Genomic DNA, 21,190 nt, shown 5'->3' with positions numbered 1-21,190 from the left:
TGGAGGGAACAGTAGGTGGAAGGCCTGGAGGAGTCAAGAACAGATAGATGTGAAGAAATCATGCAGTGAGAGAAGGCCAATCTGACTGGACTATAGAGAGTAAGGGCAGGGTGACATGAACTGCAGCTGGAGAGTTAAGCAAAGATCATACCACACTGGGTCTGTAGTCATGGTGATGATTTTTATTTTTACTAAGATCACTGAGCATCCACTGAAGGATTTTAAGCCTGTGTGTGTGTGTGTGTGTGTGTGTGTGTGTGTGTGTGAGAGTGTGTGTGTGAGAGAGAGAGAGAGAGAGAGAGAATGAGAGAAAGACCTAGTGACATGATCTAGATCTGTAACTTTCTCCAGATTTCTCCAGAAGCTGCATGGAGAATAGATTGATAGAGAGCCATGGTGGGTGCAAAAAGACTGAAAGCTGTTGGAATAGGCTAGAAGAGAGGATGTTGGCAGGTGATGACTTGGACTACGATGTCAGCAGAGATGGAGGAAGTAAGCTAGACAGCACTTGGTGGTTAGAGGGGTATCAGTGCTTGATACGTTGTATGTACTAATAAATGAATGTTAAAGGAATGGATAGAGTTGGATATCACTGATTAGGGAGAAGAAGGTGTTAATGAATTTCAGTTTTTTGGCCCAATCACTGTGTAGATGCTATTCACTGAGATGAAAGTGCTAGAGGAGAACTGGGTTGGGGGGAAATGATTATGAATTTGGTTTTAAACATGCTAAATTTAACATGCTAGTGAGATACTCAAGTGGAGATGTCTACTAGGCAATTGAATGTATGTGTCATTCATACCCTTTCCACTGTATATACCATGCTATCTCTCAAAAAAAGAATCTCAATGATCACTTTAGAGATTGTTTTGTTATCTTGTCTTGATTTCTAGTTTCATGGTTTTAGAAAATTAAGGAGTTCATACATACCAGCTCAGACTTGTTTACTAGATGCCTTGAAAAAAGGTCTTATTTGGTTTACAGTTCAGGAAAGAAGAAAGGGTTAGATTTTCTTGAGTGTTAAACACATTTGTTCTAGTTTTACGTTGATGGCTTGGTTTGGTTCTTGTCCCTGGATGCCCCAGCTTGGGGCTTGAGGCACTTGATGTCCCTATGCCAGGACTAAGGTGTCCAGAATGTGCTCAGCTACAGCATAGGTAAATGTTCTGCACATTGATCCGGGGATTTTATCTAATTAACAAAAACCCTGGCTGGTAAATACATTTGGCTGTCTCGGGTCCTCAGAGAGGCTGTCTGTTTATTGATTGTAGTATCATTTTGGCTGGATGGGAAGATATTAATGATGGCATCAGAGCAACCAAACATCCAGTTCTTTTAACCAGTAAACCAATGTCCTTGTGGTGTACAGTAGATTGAAACAAAAGTTTTATTTTAGACCAAAGATCAAGGCTTCTAAATTGATGCTTGTTGTGAGAGCTCCATAAGATCATCACACTGGTTTTTGAATGCTAGGGCATAACGCCCATAGGCTTTTTGAATACTGGGATGTTGGAAGGCAGTATAATGTTAATAGAAAGAATACAAGATTTTTAGAATGAGCAGATCTGGGTTCCACTTTGGACACAGTTACAAACTGGCTCTGGGACCCTTAATAAGATTCAAAGAGTTTCCCTCTTTGAATCTTAAGTTTTCCAAATCATGTTAATGGGGGTTCCACTGAGAACTTTGAAATACAATTTCCAGTGTTCAACCCTGCAGAGAAAACCAAGTCCCTTTGGAAAGATCCAGATCACACACTGAAACACTAGGCAAGCAGCTCTGCAGAGATGTATGACTGGGTCTTTGCTTACTTGTTTCCTGGCTGGAGGGGGGGACTGGATTGACAGCTTTTTCTGAACTTCATAGGTAGGTGAGTTGTGGAAGCAGCCAGTCAACTGCACAGAAGCCCAGCAGAGTTGGGTGGTTGGCCAAGCACAGAAGCAGAGAACAGCCAAGGCCTATATGGGGGGTGGGTTGGGGTAGGGGGGTGGCTTGTAGGGAAGGGGATGTCACTGAAAGGGATCCCAGCCTTGGGATGGAGCCTCTTGTGTTGGCCTTACTGCTGCTTGGCTGTGTGGCCTCAGTCCCTTAACTTCACTAAGTCCCTTAACTTCTTCAATGGCCTAGTTTTGAAGTATCTTTTTAATATTTGTCAGACCACCCTCCCAGGTCTTGGGGAAGGTTCCAGGCAGGTGAACTCTTGTCTGGAAAATTACTCATCCTGTGGGGCATCAGTGTTATGTCTTCAGGAAGGCTTCAAGTGCCCTTACCCTCCCAGTACTTGTAGGTTTCCATAGCACCCTAAACCTCCTCTGTGACAGCACTTAATCACCCCGTATTGGGATAAGTTATTTGTTTTCTTTCCCTCCCACAATACTCTGGGTTTTATAGATGGCAGACCATTGCTTTTATTCATTGCTGTTCATGTAGATAGTTAACAAGTACTTAATTGAATATTCCATAAGTTTTTTTGTAAATGATAAAGAGCTAGGCAAATGTTAATAGTTATTTGCAGTTATAATAAATCTATAAACAGAGAACTGACCTCTCTTTCAAAAAATAAAAATGGAGCATTAGTTCTTTTATTCATTCAAAAAAGTGTCTACTATGTGCTGGCACTTTGCTAGGCCTTGATGGATCAGCGGTAAGCCAGAAATACAGGCGTCACCTCATGGAGCTTTGAGTCAGCTCAACATGTTGATCATGCAAATGTAAAATTACAAAAGAAAGAAAGAGATTATAGCTGTGACAGATGCTTCAAGGAAGGGTAAAGAGAATCCTAGAGCCTCTAGTGGATTTCTTTTGGTGAGGAGTTAACTCTGATGAGGAGTTAACTTAGGTCGAGTTAGGGCAGAAGAGCTTTTCTGGCAGAAAGAACCTTTATTTACAAAGACCTAGTGGAAGAAGGAAGGATGACAAGTGTGAAGGGGCCTGCAGCTCAAGGGTGTAGTGGTGGGGATGGTGGTGCCAGAATAAATGTTCAAGGCCATAGTAAGGAGCTTTGTCTTTATTCTAACAGCAGCAGTAGTTGATTTGGTGGTGGTAGTGGGGGGGGGGGGTTGTTGGGTTGACATGATCAGCAACCTTTCTGATCTGAGAAACATCAGGAACCAATCTGAATGTTACCAGCTTGTGTGTGCCAGGATCTTCTTTGGCACTGATCCAGCCACTGAGGTAGGGTAGGTCACAAAGCTGCAGTCCCCAGGGTCCCGCAGCAGGGGCAGCAGTCAGGCTTTGTCTCCCCAACAGTATTGCTGTGGCCCCTCAGTGCTGCTTCTTGAAAATCCCAGCTCAATCATCACCATAGCACAGATCCTATCAGCTTGGCTAGAACCAGTTGGATTTTTTTTCCCCTGAGGAATTTTCCTAGAAACTGAGGGAGAGAAATCCAAGTATACTGAAAATGGTCAAGCTCAGTGTGTCACTGGGCTTAATGATACTCACTTTAGCTTCTTCTTCTTCTTCTTTTTTTTTTTTTTTTGTATATATTTTTTTTATTGGAGTTTGATTTGCCAACATATAGTATAACACCCAGTGCTCATCCCGTCAAGTGCCTCCCTCAGTGCCGGTTACCTAGTCACCCCATCCCCTTGCCCACCTCCCCTTCCACTACCCCTTGTTCGTTTCCCAGAGTTAGGAGTCTCTCATGTTCTGTCACCCTCTCTGATTTTTCTCACACATTTTCTCTCCTTTCTCCTGTAATCCCTTTCACTATTTCTTATATTTTCCCGAATGAATGAAACCATATGGTTGTCCTCCGATTGACTTACTTCACTCAGCATAATACTCTCCAGTTCTATCCACGTTGAAGCAAATGGTGGGTATTTGTCATTTCTAATGGCTGAGGAATATTCCATTGTATACATAAACCACATCTTCTTTATCCATTCATCTTTCAGACACTGAGGCTCCTTCCACAGTTTGGCTATTGTGGACATTGCTGCTATAAACATTGGGGTGCAGGTGTCTCAGTTTTTCACCGCATCTGTATCTTTGAGGCGAATCCCCAATTTCACTTTAGCTTCTTGCCTCACAGTTCCTGCTCTGTCCCTGTCCTGTTTAAAAGCTTTCGCAGGAAATCTCACTTTAAAAAATCTCACATTTGAACTTTGAGGCTCTTTTACACCCTCGTTCCTTCCCTCTCTTCCCTTCTGAGTTGGAGTCCCAGGTCCAGGCTCCCTCCTAAGGCAACAAGTGATTCTCCCATAGGACTCTGTCAGTGGGTCTGGCAGAAGTTCTCTTATCATTGGCAAGAATCCCAGTGATAAGGACTTTGGAGTCTGAGAAGGCAAGGTTTGATTCCCAGCTATGAGTCTGAGAAAACAAGAGTTGAATTCCAGCTGTGCCATTGGTCAGCTCTGTGACCTTGGGAAAGTTGCCTAACCTTTTCTAGCTTAGATTCTTACTCTGCAAAGTGAGATCATGATTGACCTACCTCACACTTTTGTTATGAGTAGTAAATGAGAAAATTAAATGAGAGAAACTACTTAGTGCTTGCGATGCTTAGTGCATACTGAATGCTCTGTACATGGTAAGTTTTGTTACTAAATGTTGTTAATTACACTAGGTTTTTGCCCCATCACTAGAAAAATAAGTTAAGGTAATGGATAGAATTTCTGAATATTCAGTTGTTACCCTGTATGTGTTTGTTAGCTTTTACTGTGAGCTTTCAGAGATCTCCCATACTAAAGAACCCAAGGCAAATGAATAGTAAGTGGGACAAAAAAAAACAAAAAACAAAAAACAGGCAATTATGCTTAGTTTTACTCCTTTTTCTAGAACTTACATATATTAAGAATTTTATTTACTTTTGATAGGATCTTTTTTTTTAATAATTTATTTATTCACACATGAGAGAAGTAGAGACATAGGCAGAGGGAGAAATAGGCTCTTTGCGGGGAGCCTGATGTGGGACTCAATCCCAGAACACGGGAACTACAACCTGAGCCAAAGGCAGACACTCAACTCTGAGCCACCCAGGTGCCCCCAACCATTTTTTTTTTTTTTTTTTTTAAGATTTAGTTATTTATTTGAGGGAAAGAGAGCACGAGCAGGGGGAAGGAGCAGAGGGAGAAGTAGGCTCTCTGCTCAGTAAGGACCTGCACCAGGACTCAATCCTGGGACACTGGGAACATGACCTGAGCCAAAGGCAGACTCTTAACCAACTGAGCCATCCAGGATATTACTTTTTAATGGCATAATTTTTCATGCATATGATTTTTACATGTATCAGTACATGTGCTATAAAATGTTATAAAATAATACTTTAATAATAACATTGTTAAATATTACAGTGACTGATGTTTATTGAATACCTTTTTTGAGACAGATATTATGTGAGGCTTTAATCACTAAATCCTCATAACTCTGCAAGTAATAATAGCCCCATTTCACAGACATTGAAACAGAAATGTGGATTACTTGAGAAATTTGCCCAAAGTTGCCCATTTGGAAGTGGCATACCACTTCAATTTACAGATGAAGAGGCCCGAGGCAGATAGAGGCTTCCTGGGATCACAGTTTCCTCAGCACTCTTCTAGGCTCCCGTTTCCTGTTGAGGAAGTGTTTTCTAGCTAGAGGGAGAACCCCTTCTGTCTGCCTTACTGGGAGTCTACAAGGTTCCTGAAGAGAAACTGACAGATCCAGACCCCTTATCCGTCTTCCCCTCTGCCCTTCACTCGACCCTGCACTCCCACCAGCCAAGCCTGGCCTTCCCCTCCATCCTGAAAACTCTATTCCAGTTAGACTTGGCTTCTCACTGTCCCAGATATGCAGCTTACTCATCCTACCTGGAAGCCTTTGCGGTGCTTTCAGCTCCACCTCGTCCTGTCGAGATCCAGTTCTTGCTTCATCACCCACCTCAAGCCCTTTTTTTCCAGAAAGCGCTCCCTCACTGGTAATAATAGCTGTTCTTTATTAGATACCCACAGTATGTGAGGCAGAATACTAGACACTCTATGTGTATTATCTTCCTTTCTTGCTCTAGTATTGCAGAACAGATTGTGTTATATCCATTTTCCAGATGAGAAAACTTGAAGCTCAGATTCAGTGCTTACTACCTCACAGCTAGTAAATAGTGGAGCTGTGTGATTTAAACTGAGACCTATAGGAGTCCAAAGTACTTGCTTTTCTCACTGCAGGTCACTGCTTGTTCTAGCCCATGGTGAACTTTCTTGTCCGATTCCCACAGCCTTAAAGTCTCTGCCATACAGTATCACGTTGAGTTTTCACTCCTTGCCTCTCAGCCCTGTCTCCTCACCTAGGCTGTGCCATCACAGCAAGGTGGATCACCTCCTCCTGCCTCTACCATACCTAGTCACACAAGGCTGGCTGGGCACGCAGAAGGCACTCAGTACAGAGAGAGTCTGGACGGTTGATTGATTGGTGGAATGAAACCCTGTTTATTCTCCAGAGGCTGCCCAGCAGGAGGGCACAGCAGCTGGGCAGGCGGGCTGGGCTCCCGGCCCTCAATTCATGTGGATGGGAGGTCCAGGAAGGCTGCCTCAGAATCCTCTCTGAGGCTGAGCCGAGGCTTCCATCTCAATGCCCTTTTGTTTGGGGGGGGATAGCGCCCCGGCCTCCTGGGAAGTCTGTGTGTTTGACCAGCTTTTACAGATGGACAGTGAGTAGGGACAGGATATAAAGCACAAACAATTGGGGGAGGCCTCTGAATTCCCAGGGATTCAGAGTCCAGCAGGCAGGGCAGGATCCATTCTAGAGCAGGTGACACTTAGTTACAGCTTTTGCACAGGTAGACAGGATCCAAGGCACTTTGGTCTCTTCCCCACCCCCCCCAAGAGGTTTTTGCTGGGCAGCATCCAGCCCTCAGTTGAGCTTCTCTACGTATGAAGCCCTGTCTGCCTCCTGAAGTTGATAAGCAGACTCTGAATGAGCAAATATTCATTTGTTCTTTTATTCTTTTTATTTTTGAGATATAATCTATATACCATAAAATATACCCTATTAAAGGGTACAGTGGTTTTTGGTATGTTATAAAATTATGTGAACATCACTACTATCTCATTCCGGAACATTTTCATCATTCCCTCACCCCAAAAAGACCTTAGTGCCATTAGCAGTCACTCTGTTTGTCCCCTCCCCTCAGACCTTGGAAACTACTAATCTACTTTCTCTCTCTATGAATTTGCCTATCTGGACATTTCCTAAATGGAATCATACAGTGTGGTCTTCTGTGACTGGCTTCTTTTATTTAGGGTTATGTTTTCAAGATTCATCCATGTTGGAGCATGTATCAGTACTTCTTTCCTTTTTATGGCTAAATAATATTCCATGTATAGATATACCACATTTTATTTATCATTTCATCAGGTGATGGATGTTCATATTTTTACTTTTTGGCTATTTTTAATAATTTTGCTCTGAACATTACAGGTTTTTATGTGAATGTACATTTTCATATCTGTTGGGTAGATTCCTAGAAGTAGAACTGCTAGGTCATATGGTCATATGGTAACTCTATGTTTAAATTTTGAGGAGCTGCCAGACTGTTTTCCAAAGTGGCTGTACTATTTTACATTCTTATCAGCAATGTATGAGGGTTCTGATCTCTCCAGTCTTTGCTAATACTGTATGTTATTATCTATCTTTTTTATTACAGCTATTCTAGTATGTGTGAAGTGGTATCTCATTGTAGTTTTTTTTTTTTTTTTAAAGATTTTATTTATTTATTTATTCATGAGAGACAGAGAGAGAGAGGCAGAGACACAGGCAGAGGGAGAAGCAGGCTCCATGTAGGGAGCCCGACGTGGGACTCAATCCCAGGCCTCCAGGGTCACGCCCTGGGCTGAAAGCGGTGCTAAACTGCTGAGCCACCCGGGCTTCCCCTCACTGTAGTTTTGATTTGCATTTCCCTGATGGCTAAGGGTCTGTCCATTGAGCATATTGTCATGTACTTACTGGGCCATTTGTATATCTTCTTTGGCATTTATTTATTCTGGTTTTTGGGCATTTATTCTTAAGGCCCATTATAAGCATTATGCCCCATTTGGCATAGAGGAAGAGCATAAACATGTATCATGATGACCTATGCCTTTCAAGAACTTGCAGTCTGGTAAGAGAATTGTAATTAGTATGTAAGAATAGTTAAGGCTTGGGACGCCTCGGTTGCTCAGCGGTTGAGCGTCTGCCTTTGGCCCAGGTCATGATCCTGGAGACCCAGGATCAGGTCCCGCGTCGGGCTCCCTGTGTGGAGCCTGCTTCTCCCTCTGCCTGTGTCTCTGCCTCTCTCTCTCTCTCTCTGTGTCTCTCATGAGTAAATAAATAAAATCTTAAAAAAAAAAAATAGTTAAGGCTTCATAGACAAGGTGGCGTTTAGTCTGGGCCTGGAGATAGGTAGTATTTGGATATAAGGAACTTAGTGGAAAGACTTCCCGGACATTTGGAGTAATGTAAGCAAGGAAGTTTGTAATTAGAAAAACATTTTATCTTGTGATGAATTCTGAAGCAATATGTGTAAAAGCACTGGCATAGTACTTGACACATCTCTCTCTCAAATAAATAAAATCTTTTTAAAAAAAGAGAAAGTTGTGGGGCTAATGTGAAGACTGCCATGAAGAAGAGAAGGAATGGATTGGGCCTTTCTTATCTTCAGTCTAGGAGAAGAGGATCTCTTCCAGGGGAGAAGGTTCTAGAAGGCAGAACTAATCAAAGAGTATCTCCCTCCCTCAATCTGAGGGATTGAGGATCAATCCCTCCCTCCTTTCCACTTAAGGCTTTTCCTTCTTTATCACTTTTTGTCAGTTTATTAGTCCTATTACATTCCTTGAGCATGCTGGCCTTAGGCTAAATGTGGGAAAGAAAGGAAAAAATGGGATATGTGCCCTGGAAGGCAGTGTTGGTTCAGCAGAGAGAGCATGGGTCCTGGTCCCAATCTGCCACTTACTAGCCAGTCACCTTAAGCAGGTCCTTAACTAGTCACAAGATCAGATGAGATCATAAATATCAGGTGCCTGATACATAGTAGGCTGCTCAAGGAGTGTTGTTCTTTTGACTCCACCATTCAAGAGCTGTCCACCCCACAGAGAGCCAAGTATGCTATGTGCTCACTGACCCTGTATGAAGAGCTCTTAGAGCATTTGTGATACTTAAAGCACTTATTTGCTTATTTGTCCCATTCTCCCAACCCCAGTTCAGACTAGGAGCTCCTTGTGAGCAAGGTCCATGTCTGTGTTATCTCTGTACCCTTAGTGCCCAGCACAGAGCTTGGCTTGAAGAAGGTGCTCTGTAAGGTTTGTTACTGGAATGAACCTGGTTTTTGCCCCTACCAGTTTATGGGTGGGTGGGTAGGGGGCAGGTATTTTAATGGCTTTGCACAGTCCAGTCTTCACTGAAAAGCTCGTGGGGTTCTGGAGCTTGGCAGTGGTGGCTCAAGTACCAACCCTGTTTGAGAAGTTTGAGCCACTTCTGTGTCTCACTGCCATACTGTGACACGCTTTCTGGCAACCCAGCCAGCTGCCCAGCTGCTCTCTGTAGCAGCCTAGAGTCCTGCTGTGTGGTGCCAGTAGGTGGCGCCCATGGCCCTTCCCCACACTTCAACTGCCTAGACGGGTCTTTTCCTTGTCACCAAGTTACTAGGGCAGCTGCTCACTGGGACATAGCCTATAGCCCTGGGCATTGGTACCCAGATGAGGGTGCCCTGGGCCACCCCCACCCCCTTTCTAGCCTTGTTTTGTTACTTTTCACGTTTTACTGCATCCCATCCAGGACACACATAGCTTGGGGAAACAGATGTTTCCTCAAGAGGATCCTAGAAGGTCAGGGGAATTGGTATTTCTGCCTGTCCTTTCTGGCACAGCTCACTACTCTGCCTTCAGGAAGTTGTCCCTGTAGTTCTGTTGCTCTGACCTATACTCACATGGTACTTTCTCCAGGATCCTTGCGTATATTTTAGCTGTTTGCCCCGTGTGGAGCTAAATAGTGAATGACTTGAAGGCAGGGACATTTTGGAACTCATCCTGCTCAGAGTCCTATCTATATATATAATAAGCACAGTCTCATTAAAAGTTTGTGGAATGAATGGGTGAATAATAGAAAATGGGTTCCTCAAAAAGTCGTTATCCAAACTGAAGGACATTCACAAACAAACTAGCCTTACTTTGCAAAAGTGACAGAATTATGAAAATCAAACAAAGGTTAAGCAACTGTTTGGTTCTAGATGAAAGGGAACTGAAGACACATGCAATGCCTGATTCTAATATTGATCCTGGCTTATATCTGGTTCGTGGGGGAAATTGCTATAAAAGGATACTATTAGAATAGTGGACAAAATTTGAATTATTAGGTAAAAATATTTTATCAATGTTAAGTGTCCCAGATTTGATCATTGTTGGTTAGTGGTTATGTAAGAGAATAGCCTCACACTAGGAAATATGTGCTGAAGTATTTGGGTATAAGGGGCATAATGTCTGAAACTAACTCTCACACGGCCCAGGAAAAAATAGAGAAAAGGAGGGGTTAAGCACAGGAAGCAAAATGTAATGAGAATCTGAGCGAAGGACAGATCTGAGGTTTTTTGTGTTATTATTGTAACTGCTCTGTAAGCTTGAAATAATTTAAAAATAAAGTTAAAAAAATAATCTTTGCACTTTAATGTGTTGTCAAGTTCCTACACTTGATCTTAGCCAAGAGGCTGAGAAGCGATAATGTGTGTCAGGTTCCTGCTAGAAACTGAGAGATGGGACTGAGAGATGGGACAAAGAATGGTCACCCAGCATTAGACTTCATTCTGTTTAATCCAGCACTATTCAGTGACAGGCTGATACAGTTCCTCTGCTGTGTGCCTTTGAACAAATAGAACACTTGTGATAATGACAACTAATGTTTATAAAGTGTAAATGCTTTGCATACATTATTCCTTTGGTTATGCTCAGCACCCTTGTTAGGTAGATCTGGCAGGCTGATAAGGTAAAGTGACTGAGCTTCAGAGAGGTTAACATAACCTGCCACAGTCACACAGCCTGGAAAAGACAGAAAGATGCAGGCTCATATCCAAATCAGTCTAAGGCCAAGGCTGATACTTTGTGAACCTCCATGTTGTATTTGTAAAAGGAAGCATTGGACTGATTGATCTCTGCAGATCATTCTTCATATCTAGAAATTTAGAAATCATAAAACCTTATGTAATAGGAAAGAACTAGTTGTGAAGCTTGCAGGTTGCATAAATGCCCGTCGGTCTCCTCCCTCACTGCTTACCCACTTCCCTTTGGAGTAATTTGGATATGGCAGTGCTGGAGTGGGCCATCTCCCTGATAGGGAGAGCATCTGGAGAGCTTCCTAGAGGAAGAGTCCCAAGAGGGGCCTTGAAAGAGTGCGTAGTTCAACTGGCAAATGCAGAAGATGCCTTGTGTTTGTGGCGTTAGAGCACCAGGAACCTGCCTGAAGTTGGCTGACTGGAGCTGGGTTCTGACAGCAGCCTTCTTCCTCCCTTCCCCTGCCCCTCTCAGCCCAGGCTAACTGGGTAGATAAGGCACAGATGGAGGCTGTGTGTGGATTCTAGCCCCAGGCGCCTCTGCTTCTGCTCCGACAGCCTGGCCTGGTGCTGTTATTACTGTAAACAGGACCTTCTGCGAGGCTCCAGCCAGAGCCCTTTGCCCAGATAGTGATCATGATTGAGTCTGCATGGCTCACTGCTTCCAGGCCTCTGATGCAGGTGGGCCAGGACTCCCTACCCTTCAGCCCCCTCCCCAGCTGCAGCTGAGAGCTGGTTAATGCGAAGGATCCGGAAATCAGTTGGAACAATGCACGATTGAAGTTCAGTGGCCGCTTTGTATTGATTGGTTATAAAGAAAGAGGAAGAAAAATCAAGTGGTACCTCCCTCCTCTGCGTGGAAGAGCTGGTTAGCCAGAATAACTCAAAACTGCCCCATATCCCTATCTGAGACTCTCTTCCCTCCTATAGCCTCAGCCCAAGGAGTTGTCTTTGGAAGTTTTGCTCATGCCTGTGTCAGGAATCCACTTCTCAAATTTTAACATTATACATATTTAGAATCCTAGGATTTTATTTTATTTTATTTTATTTTATTTATTTATTTATTTATTTATTTATTTATTTATTTATTTATTTATTTATTTATTTATTTTTTATTTATGATAGTCACAGAGAGAGAGAGAGACAGGCAGAGACACAGGCAGAGACACAGGCAGAGGGAGAAGCAGGCTCCATGCACCGGGAGCCCGATGTGGGATTTGATCCCGGGTCTCCAGGATCGCGCCCTGGGCCAAAGGCAGGCGCCAAACCGCTGCGCCACCCAGGATCCCCATATTTAGAATCCTAGGATTTTAGAACTAGCAGGGACTTGAGAAATTTAATTTAGGTCTGTTATTTTACCACAGAGAAAAGTGAAGCCCAGAGAGACAGATCGGGATCACACAACTAGTTACTGAGAGAGCCGAGCCACAAGTAGAATCCATGGCCTTTAGCCCCAGGCCTGCATGTTAGGTGTCCCCAGCCCTGAGCCTGAGAAGCTACACCCACACCCCTCCATATATACACCCGAGCCTAAGTTCTTTGAAAAAGATAGGCCCACCAATATAAAATAGATAACCTCCAACACGAGACAGAGGTATTGGTGAGAGTGTGTTGGGAAGTGCTATAGACATGTACTCATTCAGCCCATGTGTGGCCATTGTGCCAGCATAGGGAGTGAAGAGACTGAAGGGGGTGGGGGAACAAAGAAACTAAGAAGTGTTAATACAGGTTAGCACAGGCCAGTGAGGCAGCATCAGGGGCTGTCTTAGGGAAGGCTTCTTGGAGAAGGAAAGGGTAAGCCCCCCCCCCCCACCTGCAAGAAAGTCTTGTTTCAAAAAAAGAGTAATAGTATGTTCATTGTTGGGAAAAAAAAAAAAACAATAAAACTTAAAAGAATACAGAAGCACTCACAGCAGGAAGGGAAAATTTTACTCTCTCATCCCCTTTCCCCATTAACTGTTTCCTGTTTGGTCCCCCAGCCTTCAGAACTCTCCTGGATACCTGATGAGACTAGCTTTGTTTTTCTCCTTGATTTGTTAATCTCCTATGGTAATCTTCAGGTCTTGGGTGAGGGAATCCTCATTCTACCGCTGCCCTTGCCTGGGGATTTGAGACTGTTTATCAATCCACAGAAAATTTTGAGGACTGATGGTCCAAGTTCTGTGTACACCTTTCACATATCCTAATTTACTGTGTTACTTCCTTAAAATGGGATAGGTACTAAGTGGAAAATTATAATAGCACAGGCTCTTCTGTTTGTCTAGTGCTTTATTGCATGTCAAGTATTTCTATACATTTGTCTCATTGTTTCCTCATGGTACCCCTGTGTGACCTATAGAGTAGGGCTGCTGGTCCTCTCTGTTTTTTAACACATATGGAAACAGGCTCAGAGAGCAGGAGCTGTAACTGAAATGAGGGGACCAGGTGAAGTTCTGAGAGGCTAGGTCATTCATTCATGCATTCCTACCTACCTACTAAGTGCTGGGGCCTGCATGTGGACCAAGTCCATTCTGCTTCCTCCCCTGCCCCACTCCACTGCCTGAGAGGGGTGCAACATCTGGGGGGCACCTCTTGATCACTAGTGTGGTCTCCTCCCTGTCTGCTGTCCTAGAACATCCCCAGTTAGTGTCACCCACCACTGTCCTGCCAAGCAGGAGGCCTAGTTCATTAGGGAAGGGCCTTCTACAAGTCTGGAGGGAGCCCAGAAAGGCCTACAGTGCCCAGCCCCCGGACACAGGCTGCTCTGCCCCGAGTGGCAACCTGCATTAAGCATTCCACTTATCATCTCAGGGATGATGGAATCCTAACCTTTTCGGAGACACCATGCTCTGTCACAAGCATTGCTCTTTTTAAAAGAGATTAATTCACTTGCCACATTTTGTCCGTTGGTGAAAATCACTGGGGAGAGCAGGGGTGGCTTTCTCAGGCCTCAGAGGCCCTTTCAGCCACTCTCAGCAGGCAGCCACCCGCACGCCCAGCTGGCCCTGGACTTTAAAATGACTGCCCACTGGGCATTCACTTGCAAAGCAACAAAATGAAATGGAGAAGACCAGAGTGTGTGAAATGCTAACTTTGAGGGGGCTGCTCTGTGTGGAAGGTGGGGGGGGGGGGAGGGAACCCACCCAGCTCTGAAAGGAGGAAAAGTTGTTTGTAGTTGGGTTCTTTTGTGGTGCATTTTAATGTTGCTTCTAGTCTTCCTTGATTTACCAGGTGCCACCACCACTCCTCAATGGAGTGTACTTTTAATCCTCACAACCACCTTGCAAATTAGAGATCAGTATCTCCCAGTCACAACTAGTAAGCAACAGAGCGAGATTCTGAACTCCAGCCCTTGGACTCCAGCATCATTGTTTTTTCCATTATACCTGAGCCCCAGGATTCTGCAAAAAATGATGCTCAGTCGGGATGCTGGGTAGGGCTCAAAAGCTGGAGTGTCACCGAAGAACACTGAGACTTACCTCCTAGACGTGACCCTTCAGGTTGGTGGAGGCCTTCCCTTCAGATTTCTGTGCCCTCTCCTGAAACCTTCATGGACCCATGAGGAGGCTGAAGCTTAGAATGGGATACTTTCTCTAGCATGTAAGAGTAGGAAGCAGCAGCCCTGGAACTAAAGCCCAGGCTGCCTGCCTGCTCTCTGCTCTTTTGGCTCTGGTCATGAATAGGATAGCAAGTTTAGAAAAGCCCTCTTTCCCAGCAGTCCTCTTAAAATCATGCACTGTAGGAAAAAGGAAAACCTCTAAATGCTAATGGGCATTTTCTTACAATTAGCCCAAAATTGTTGCTTATCAGAGACGTAAGCTAAGACAATAATGTGAGATCCCTTTAGACCTATTGGACTTGCAGTCAGTAGGAAGCTGGTAATTGCCAGGTGTTGGCTGGGAGAGCAGTACACAGGAACACCCCTGTCCTGCTGGCAGGAGGGTAGATGGAGCAGATGTCCTGGAGAGGACCCTAGCACAATATAGTCAAACCAAGTAATATAAACCCTAAAACCCAGGGATCCCACTGCAAGTACGTGCCCCAGAGAAATACATCAGGCCAGAAGGGCACATGTAAAAGGATGTTCTTTGAACATTGCCTTTGGTGGCTGGGAAATGGAGGCCTGAGTGGGTATCTCTGAGAGAATAAAGAGGGGAAAATCTGGTGAATGTGCCCTGGAGAATTATAGAGCAATTTCTAAAAATGGAATTACTGTATACTTAGCAGTCTGCGTTTATCTTGAAATGCAATTATTTGTGAAAAAAAAAAGAAATACATGTATATGCATGTGTGTATCTCTCTCTCTCTCCCTCTCTCTCTCTCTCTCTCTCTCTCTCTCTCACACACACACACACACACACACACAAGAGAAAGAGAACACTGCTTAGCTTAGGTTCTGGAAAGCAAGAACCTCTGTCTTGTATTCTTCTCAGGAGCCAGCATGCAGCTGGGCACAGAGTAGATGTGTACACATTTGTTGAATAGATGAATAGGAGAGTGCCTGGAGCCAGGCTGGATGAATTACCCAGGTCATCCTATCTGACCCTGTCTTAGAATCCCTGGGTATTGGCCAACCTGCTACTGCCAGCTTCAGACTAGAACACTTTGTCCATTAAAGGGGTGGAAGTGTAGGGTAAGGTGGCAGGCAGAAGCCACCCTGTATTGAACACCTGCTGTATGCTAGGTACTTGGCTGGGATCCCAGCAAATTAGAAGTTAGTGTCCCAATTTAAAGGTGACAAAACAGACTCAGAAAATTGATTTGCCCAGGATTATCTAGCTATACTAGAATTTGAATCCAGGTCTAATTTATTCCAGAGTCCTTTATTCATCTTTTTCATTACACTATACTCAGCCCTCAAGAGACATGAGGAGAAGGCACCTCTATCCTTTTTCTTTCTTTGGCCCTGCCTCCAGAGCAGAGCTGCTTCCAGAATTCTCAGGGCCCAGGCAGGGCAACATGGGTTACTAACCCACTGGAGACAGGAGGGATTCCAACTGCCTTGAATGTCTCCTGGCCCTGACCTCTTTTCTCATTTTCCTGTTCTGGTTTGTCTCCCTTGGTCTGTGTTACAGCAGCTCCCAAACTGTCTTCTTGTCCCCACTTTCTCCTCTCTCCTCTTTCAGATTTGGCTTGCTTAAGCTATCAGGTTAATTTTATAATTTCTTTCCCCAAAAAACCTTCAGTGACAACCCCTCTGCCTGTGGTGAGAGGCTAAGGAATGCCAAACAGGTTTCTTCTCTGTTGCCAGTTTTAGTTGATTGATGATGGCTGATTGGAATGAGCGTTGAGAGTTCTGAGGCTTTTTCAAAGGCTCCACAGGAGTGCAGGACAGTAGCATGCATGCCAGGCATTTGTCAGCCTTTTAGATTGGGTTTTTAACCTAAGATCTGTTATTGATTTCATGAAGACCTTTGAACTCCTGGACATTGTGTGTAATTTAAAAGTTCTTTTTGAGTATGTGTGTTCCTATGCACTTTTCTGGAGAGAGTAAAGCCTGTGGCTCAAAAAAGGTTGATACGCACTGCCTTGGCCTTCTAGCTTGGCTTTAGTGATCTTTTTGTAGGCTCTGCATACCTTGGCAGCTGCCTATTTCTCTGCTGTCAACTGTCACCTGGATGGATCTACTTGATGGTCTCTGAATGTACCTTCCCATTGCTTCCCTGCTTCCTTTTATTTGACTGCTGTGCTCTTTCTCCTATGCTTCTAAACTGTTCCTGTTCTTCAAGGCACACTTCATGTCTTTTCCTTCAGAAACCTCTTTGTTTTGCTTTAGTTGGTCCTGATTTTCTAGCTTTCTGGACTGAGGACCAGAGAAATGAGGCCATCTGATCAGAATCACAGTTAGTATCAAAACTCCAGGCTCCAGACTCTTAGACACATCCACTTTCCATGGCACCTGCTAAACCAGAGAAGGTTTTTTAAATGAGGAAGGAGGTTTTGTGCAAAAAGAGATTTTTGTCTCATAGAGTTCTTAGTCTCTTTAATATTCTTGGCCATAGAAAATTATTTCTGCAAAAAGAAGCTTAACTGTGTGTGTGGTAAAGAGGCCCAGGAGTTTCACCAGAAGAAAAATTAGAGGTTAGAGATGAGGGTTTCCTAACCTCCTCTCTTGACAGTCTTACCTCACGTTTTGGGTCCAGTCATGCTGCCTTCTCTGGGTGAGAGGCTTTACTTCTGACTGACATACTCCTTCCCCTCCCTTGATCCCATTTGTCTGGCTAACTTTCTGGCATCACCTCTTCAGGGAGGCCTTCCAGGTCACTGAGACTGAACCAGGGTTAGGTTCCCTGGGTGTGCACCTGCAGCCTGCGTGCCTCCATTCACAATGCTCCTCCAATGCATCCTTATGTGCCTGCTGGCCTGTCTCCCCCTGGGGTTTGACAGTACCTGACTCCTTCCTTGCATCAGCACAGGCCAAATGAATGCAGACATGTTGTGGCTCCTCTTCCCAGGCCCTCATCACCTGCTTTCTTCAGTGCAGAGCTTTTATTTGGCGTGGTCCAGATGAGCAATTAGTGCAGATTGTGGCACAAGAGTGGTACTAGGACTCAACTCCAAGCCTCCAGACTCTGCCGGTGTCCTTTCATTTGGTGCCTCCTAGCCTCCCCAGACACCCTCCACCCATTCCTCATAAGCAGATTCTGCATTGGTAAATTGCTTTTGACTTTTTGGTCTCCCCCTCCCCTGGCTTCCTGCAGCACTTCTGATGGAAAACCACACACTCCAGGCTTTGATTCCCTACTATCCTTAGTCCTCCCTCCACAACTAAATCATTTACTCCCTAGACAGACTCTGTGTCTTCCCACTCTCACCCCAGAATCTAGAACAGGACCAAGCACATACAATGATTTGCTAAAGTCCGTTGAGTTTCTTGTCTTCCATATTCCGTGGAGCCAGGTTCAGTCTGGAGGAAAGGTGGTGAGGTGAGAAGGATTCTGGCTATAGAGCCATTATCAACCTGAACTTCTTCAGTCACTGATTGCCCCTTAGCTAGCTTTGTGACCTTCAGCAAGTCATTTCACCTCACTGAACCTGTCATCTCATCCATGAGAAGAGGTTAATTAATATCAATGCTTTAAGCTTGTGTGAAGAATAAAATAAGAGCATGTGTGTCAATTTCTGAAGGCAGTTCCTGCTTATAATAGGTGCTCAGTAAGAATTGATTCTATTTACTCCCTTTCTTTCTGCCCACCCCCACCCTGTAGGGTCCCCTGTTCCCAGGACCCAGAATGCAGGATTTAGTTGATTTTTTTTTAAAAGCCCTGTGTTTGTTAGTTTATTCAACAACTGGAGCTCCTACTCTGTGCTAGGCACTAGCATAGAGAGTCAAATAGGCTTTTGTGGGCTTTCCTAGAAACCTAATCTAGCTTTGTTTTGCTTTGCTTTTTGAAATATTTTATTTATTTATTTGACGAGGAGAGAGAGTGTGAACAATCAGAGGGAGAAGGAAACAGGGGAAGAGGGAGAAGCAGGCTCCCCGATGAGTGGGGAGCCTGACATGGGGTTTGATCCCAGGACCCTGGGATCATGACCTGAGCGGAAGGCAGATGCTTAACTGAGCCACCCAGGTGCCCCTCATCTAGCATGTCTAACATTCTTTCCATCTCTCCTTGGGTTCAGGATTTTCAGTTTCTGGGACACCTGGGTGGCTCAGTGATTGAGCATCTGCCTTCAGCTCAGGGCATGATCCTGGGTTACCAGGATAGAGTCCCACATCAGGCTCCACAATGGGAGCCTACCTCTCCCTCTGCCTATGTCTCTGCCTCTCTTTGTGTCTCTCATGAATAAATAAATAAAATCTAAAAAAAAAAAAAAAAAGATTCTCAGTTTCCAAACAGCCACCATATAGAGAAACTTGAGGAGTGTGATCCTTTTATAAACTGTTAACTACCTAGGGAAGCTATGTCATTGGGCATTCAGTGCTAAACATAGGGAAATTCTAACGACAGAAAAGAGATCTTTGGACTGGAGCAGCCAAGGAAGCCTTCTCAGGAGGGAATCCTCAAACCAGGATTGTACCACATAACGTGCAAGTAGGATTAGTGTAGGCAAAGAATCACAGAAAGAGCATTCTGGACCAAGGGAGTGGGAGTGTCAGGGTATTAAGGTAGAGAAGGCACATTCTTTCCTCAGAAGGCTGGGAAGATAACAGCAGGGGTTGGACTCATTCAAGAGAAGAGTGAGAGAGATAGGAGAGGCCTGGGGTGGAAGGAGAGAGGCCAGAGCAGCTAGGATGAGTACTTAGTTCTCAAAGTCCTCTGACCATTTTCAGATTCATCCAGCCTCCCTGTTTGTTGACTGCGTCTTTTTTTCCACTCTTACTTCTGTGATAAGCCATATACTGAAAATATTCCTCTGTTTCTTTCTAGGCTCTTGTCAGAAGGTGCAGATGTTAATGCAAGGCACAGACTTGGCTGGACAGCACTTATGGTGGCAGCCATCAGCCGAAACGACAGGTGAGAGATCTTCTTCCACACACGGGTACCTTAGCCAGATCCTTGCAGACCACGTTCTAGAACCCTCTCCCCCTCACTTTTCTTTCTCCTTGCTTTCTTCCCCCAAGAGGCAAGGTGATGGACTGAGTAGAAGGTCAGGTCTACATCTGGTGCAATGGAAAGTATAGGAGATGTGGAAAGGGAAGATAAACCTTTGGATCCTAGCTCCATCTTTCATTTGCTTTGTGACATTAGGTGAAGTCATTTGCATTATTGAAGCCATGAAATGTTTGCAAGCCTGTGTTAAGTGATTGAAGGTACATGTGTGAGTTCCCTTCATGTTTTCGTTATCTGTCCATGTGGAAGAATCTAGTCACTGTCCCCAATGAGGGCTCCACTGGGCAGTTTCTTTGGAGGTTCTGATGGAAACTAGGGAAGGGGAAGGTACTCCCTCCCTCCCATTGGAGGCTCTGCTCTTTTCCTGTCCACTCCCCCATTCCCTCAGGGGGAAGCTATTTTGTAAAGATTAAAATAGTCCCCCTATGCGTAGAAAGTTTATCTCCAATTCTCACAACTGCCACAATTTTCAAAGTTCTCATTTTGCAGCTGAGAAAACTGAAGCTCAGAAAGATAAAGTGATTTGTCTGAGGTCACGCAGATAGGGGTTAGAATTTGGTCTGGCAGGCAGCCCTGGTGGCCCAGCGTTTTAGCACCGCCTTCAGCCCCGGGTGTGATCCTGGGGTCCTGGGATCGAGTCCCATGTCGGGCTCCCTGCATGGAGCCAGCTTCTCCCTCTGCCTGTGTCTCTGCCTCTCTCTCTCTCTCTCTCTGTGTGTGTCTGTCATGAATAAATAAATAAAATCTTAAAAAAAAAAAAAAAAAGAATTTGGTCTGGCTGCCTGCAAAATTTGTGTTTTACTTTACCTCACTGCTGCCTCCCTTTGCCAGATCCTGGATGCTACCTCTTCATCCCAGTCTAACTGTAGTTATGCTAAAGAATTGATTAAGAGCAAAAAGAAATGCTTTCAAAGAAAACAGACTGGGCATGTTAGTAGCAGCCAAAATTGATAGTTTGAGGTACCAGTTTTAATTTTTCCTTCAAGCAGATCATTAAAGCTTTTGTCTGCCACTACTGGCCTCCTTTGGAAGGGTCATAAATGTGATGGAAACCAACAAAACAGGGATTTTCTAATATAGAGGAGGTACTGCCTTGGACTGGCTGAGAGGCTTAGCTGTGTTTGAGATCTCTTTTCTGTGTTCCTCTGTCCTGAACTTGTTCTCAGAGCTCCATTTCCTTATTTGCCTCTTTAGCTACAAGCATTTAAAAAATAACTTGTAAATAGGCTTTGCAGTTGACTGGTCTGGAATCCAGTCCTGGTTCTGACCCTTAGTTGAATTTCAAAATTCTGTGAGTATCCTTTTTCTTCACCTGAAATCAATTACATTTATGAACATTTGGTAAATATCTTTTTTTAATTTTAATTTAATTTTTTTTTAATTGGAGTTCAATTTGCCACATTTGGTAAATATCTACTCTGAGCCAGACTCTGCTAATCCCTGGAAAATCAGACCTTGGGAGCTGAAGGTCCAATGTGGAAAAGAAAGGCAGATAGAGAGACAGAGTATAGTGTAACCAGTGATGTCAGAGCCATGTGGAGAGAATATTATCAAAGCAGAGGGTATGAAGGGACTGAATCTGGCAGCAGAGTATATTCTTGCTATATTTTTGTGAGAACCCAGTGAGATAGTGTAGGTGATACCTGTTACTGATGATTAGTTGTTACTC

The 21,190-nt window shown here is 44.2% G+C and overlaps 1 protein-coding gene and 1 pseudogene across 5 annotated transcripts in view; one reads left to right on the top strand and one right to left on the bottom strand.

The window, feature by feature from the left end:
- Positions 1-21,190, top strand: part of CLPB (ClpB family mitochondrial disaggregase) — a 142,055-nt gene that overhangs the window by 11,557 nt on the left and 109,308 nt on the right. For all 5 annotated transcript variants that reach the window (XM_072794466.1, XM_072794468.1, XM_072794467.1 and 2 more), the window contains exon 3: positions 19,339-19,425. In XM_072794466.1, coding sequence (XP_072650567.1) covers positions 19,339-19,425 — 87 coding nt within the window. The remainder of the gene's footprint in view (positions 1-19,338; positions 19,426-21,190) is intronic.
- Positions 10,556-10,660, bottom strand: LOC140615646 (U2 spliceosomal RNA; annotated as a pseudogene).

Source organism: Canis lupus, chromosome 23 (assembly GCF_048164855.1).
Source record: "Canis lupus baileyi chromosome 23, mCanLup2.hap1, whole genome shotgun sequence".
Lineage (NCBI taxonomy): Eukaryota > Metazoa > Chordata > Mammalia > Carnivora > Canidae > Canis > Canis lupus.
The sequence above is the reverse complement of the archived record's forward strand: the minus strand, read 5'-3'. Positions and strand labels throughout refer to the sequence as shown.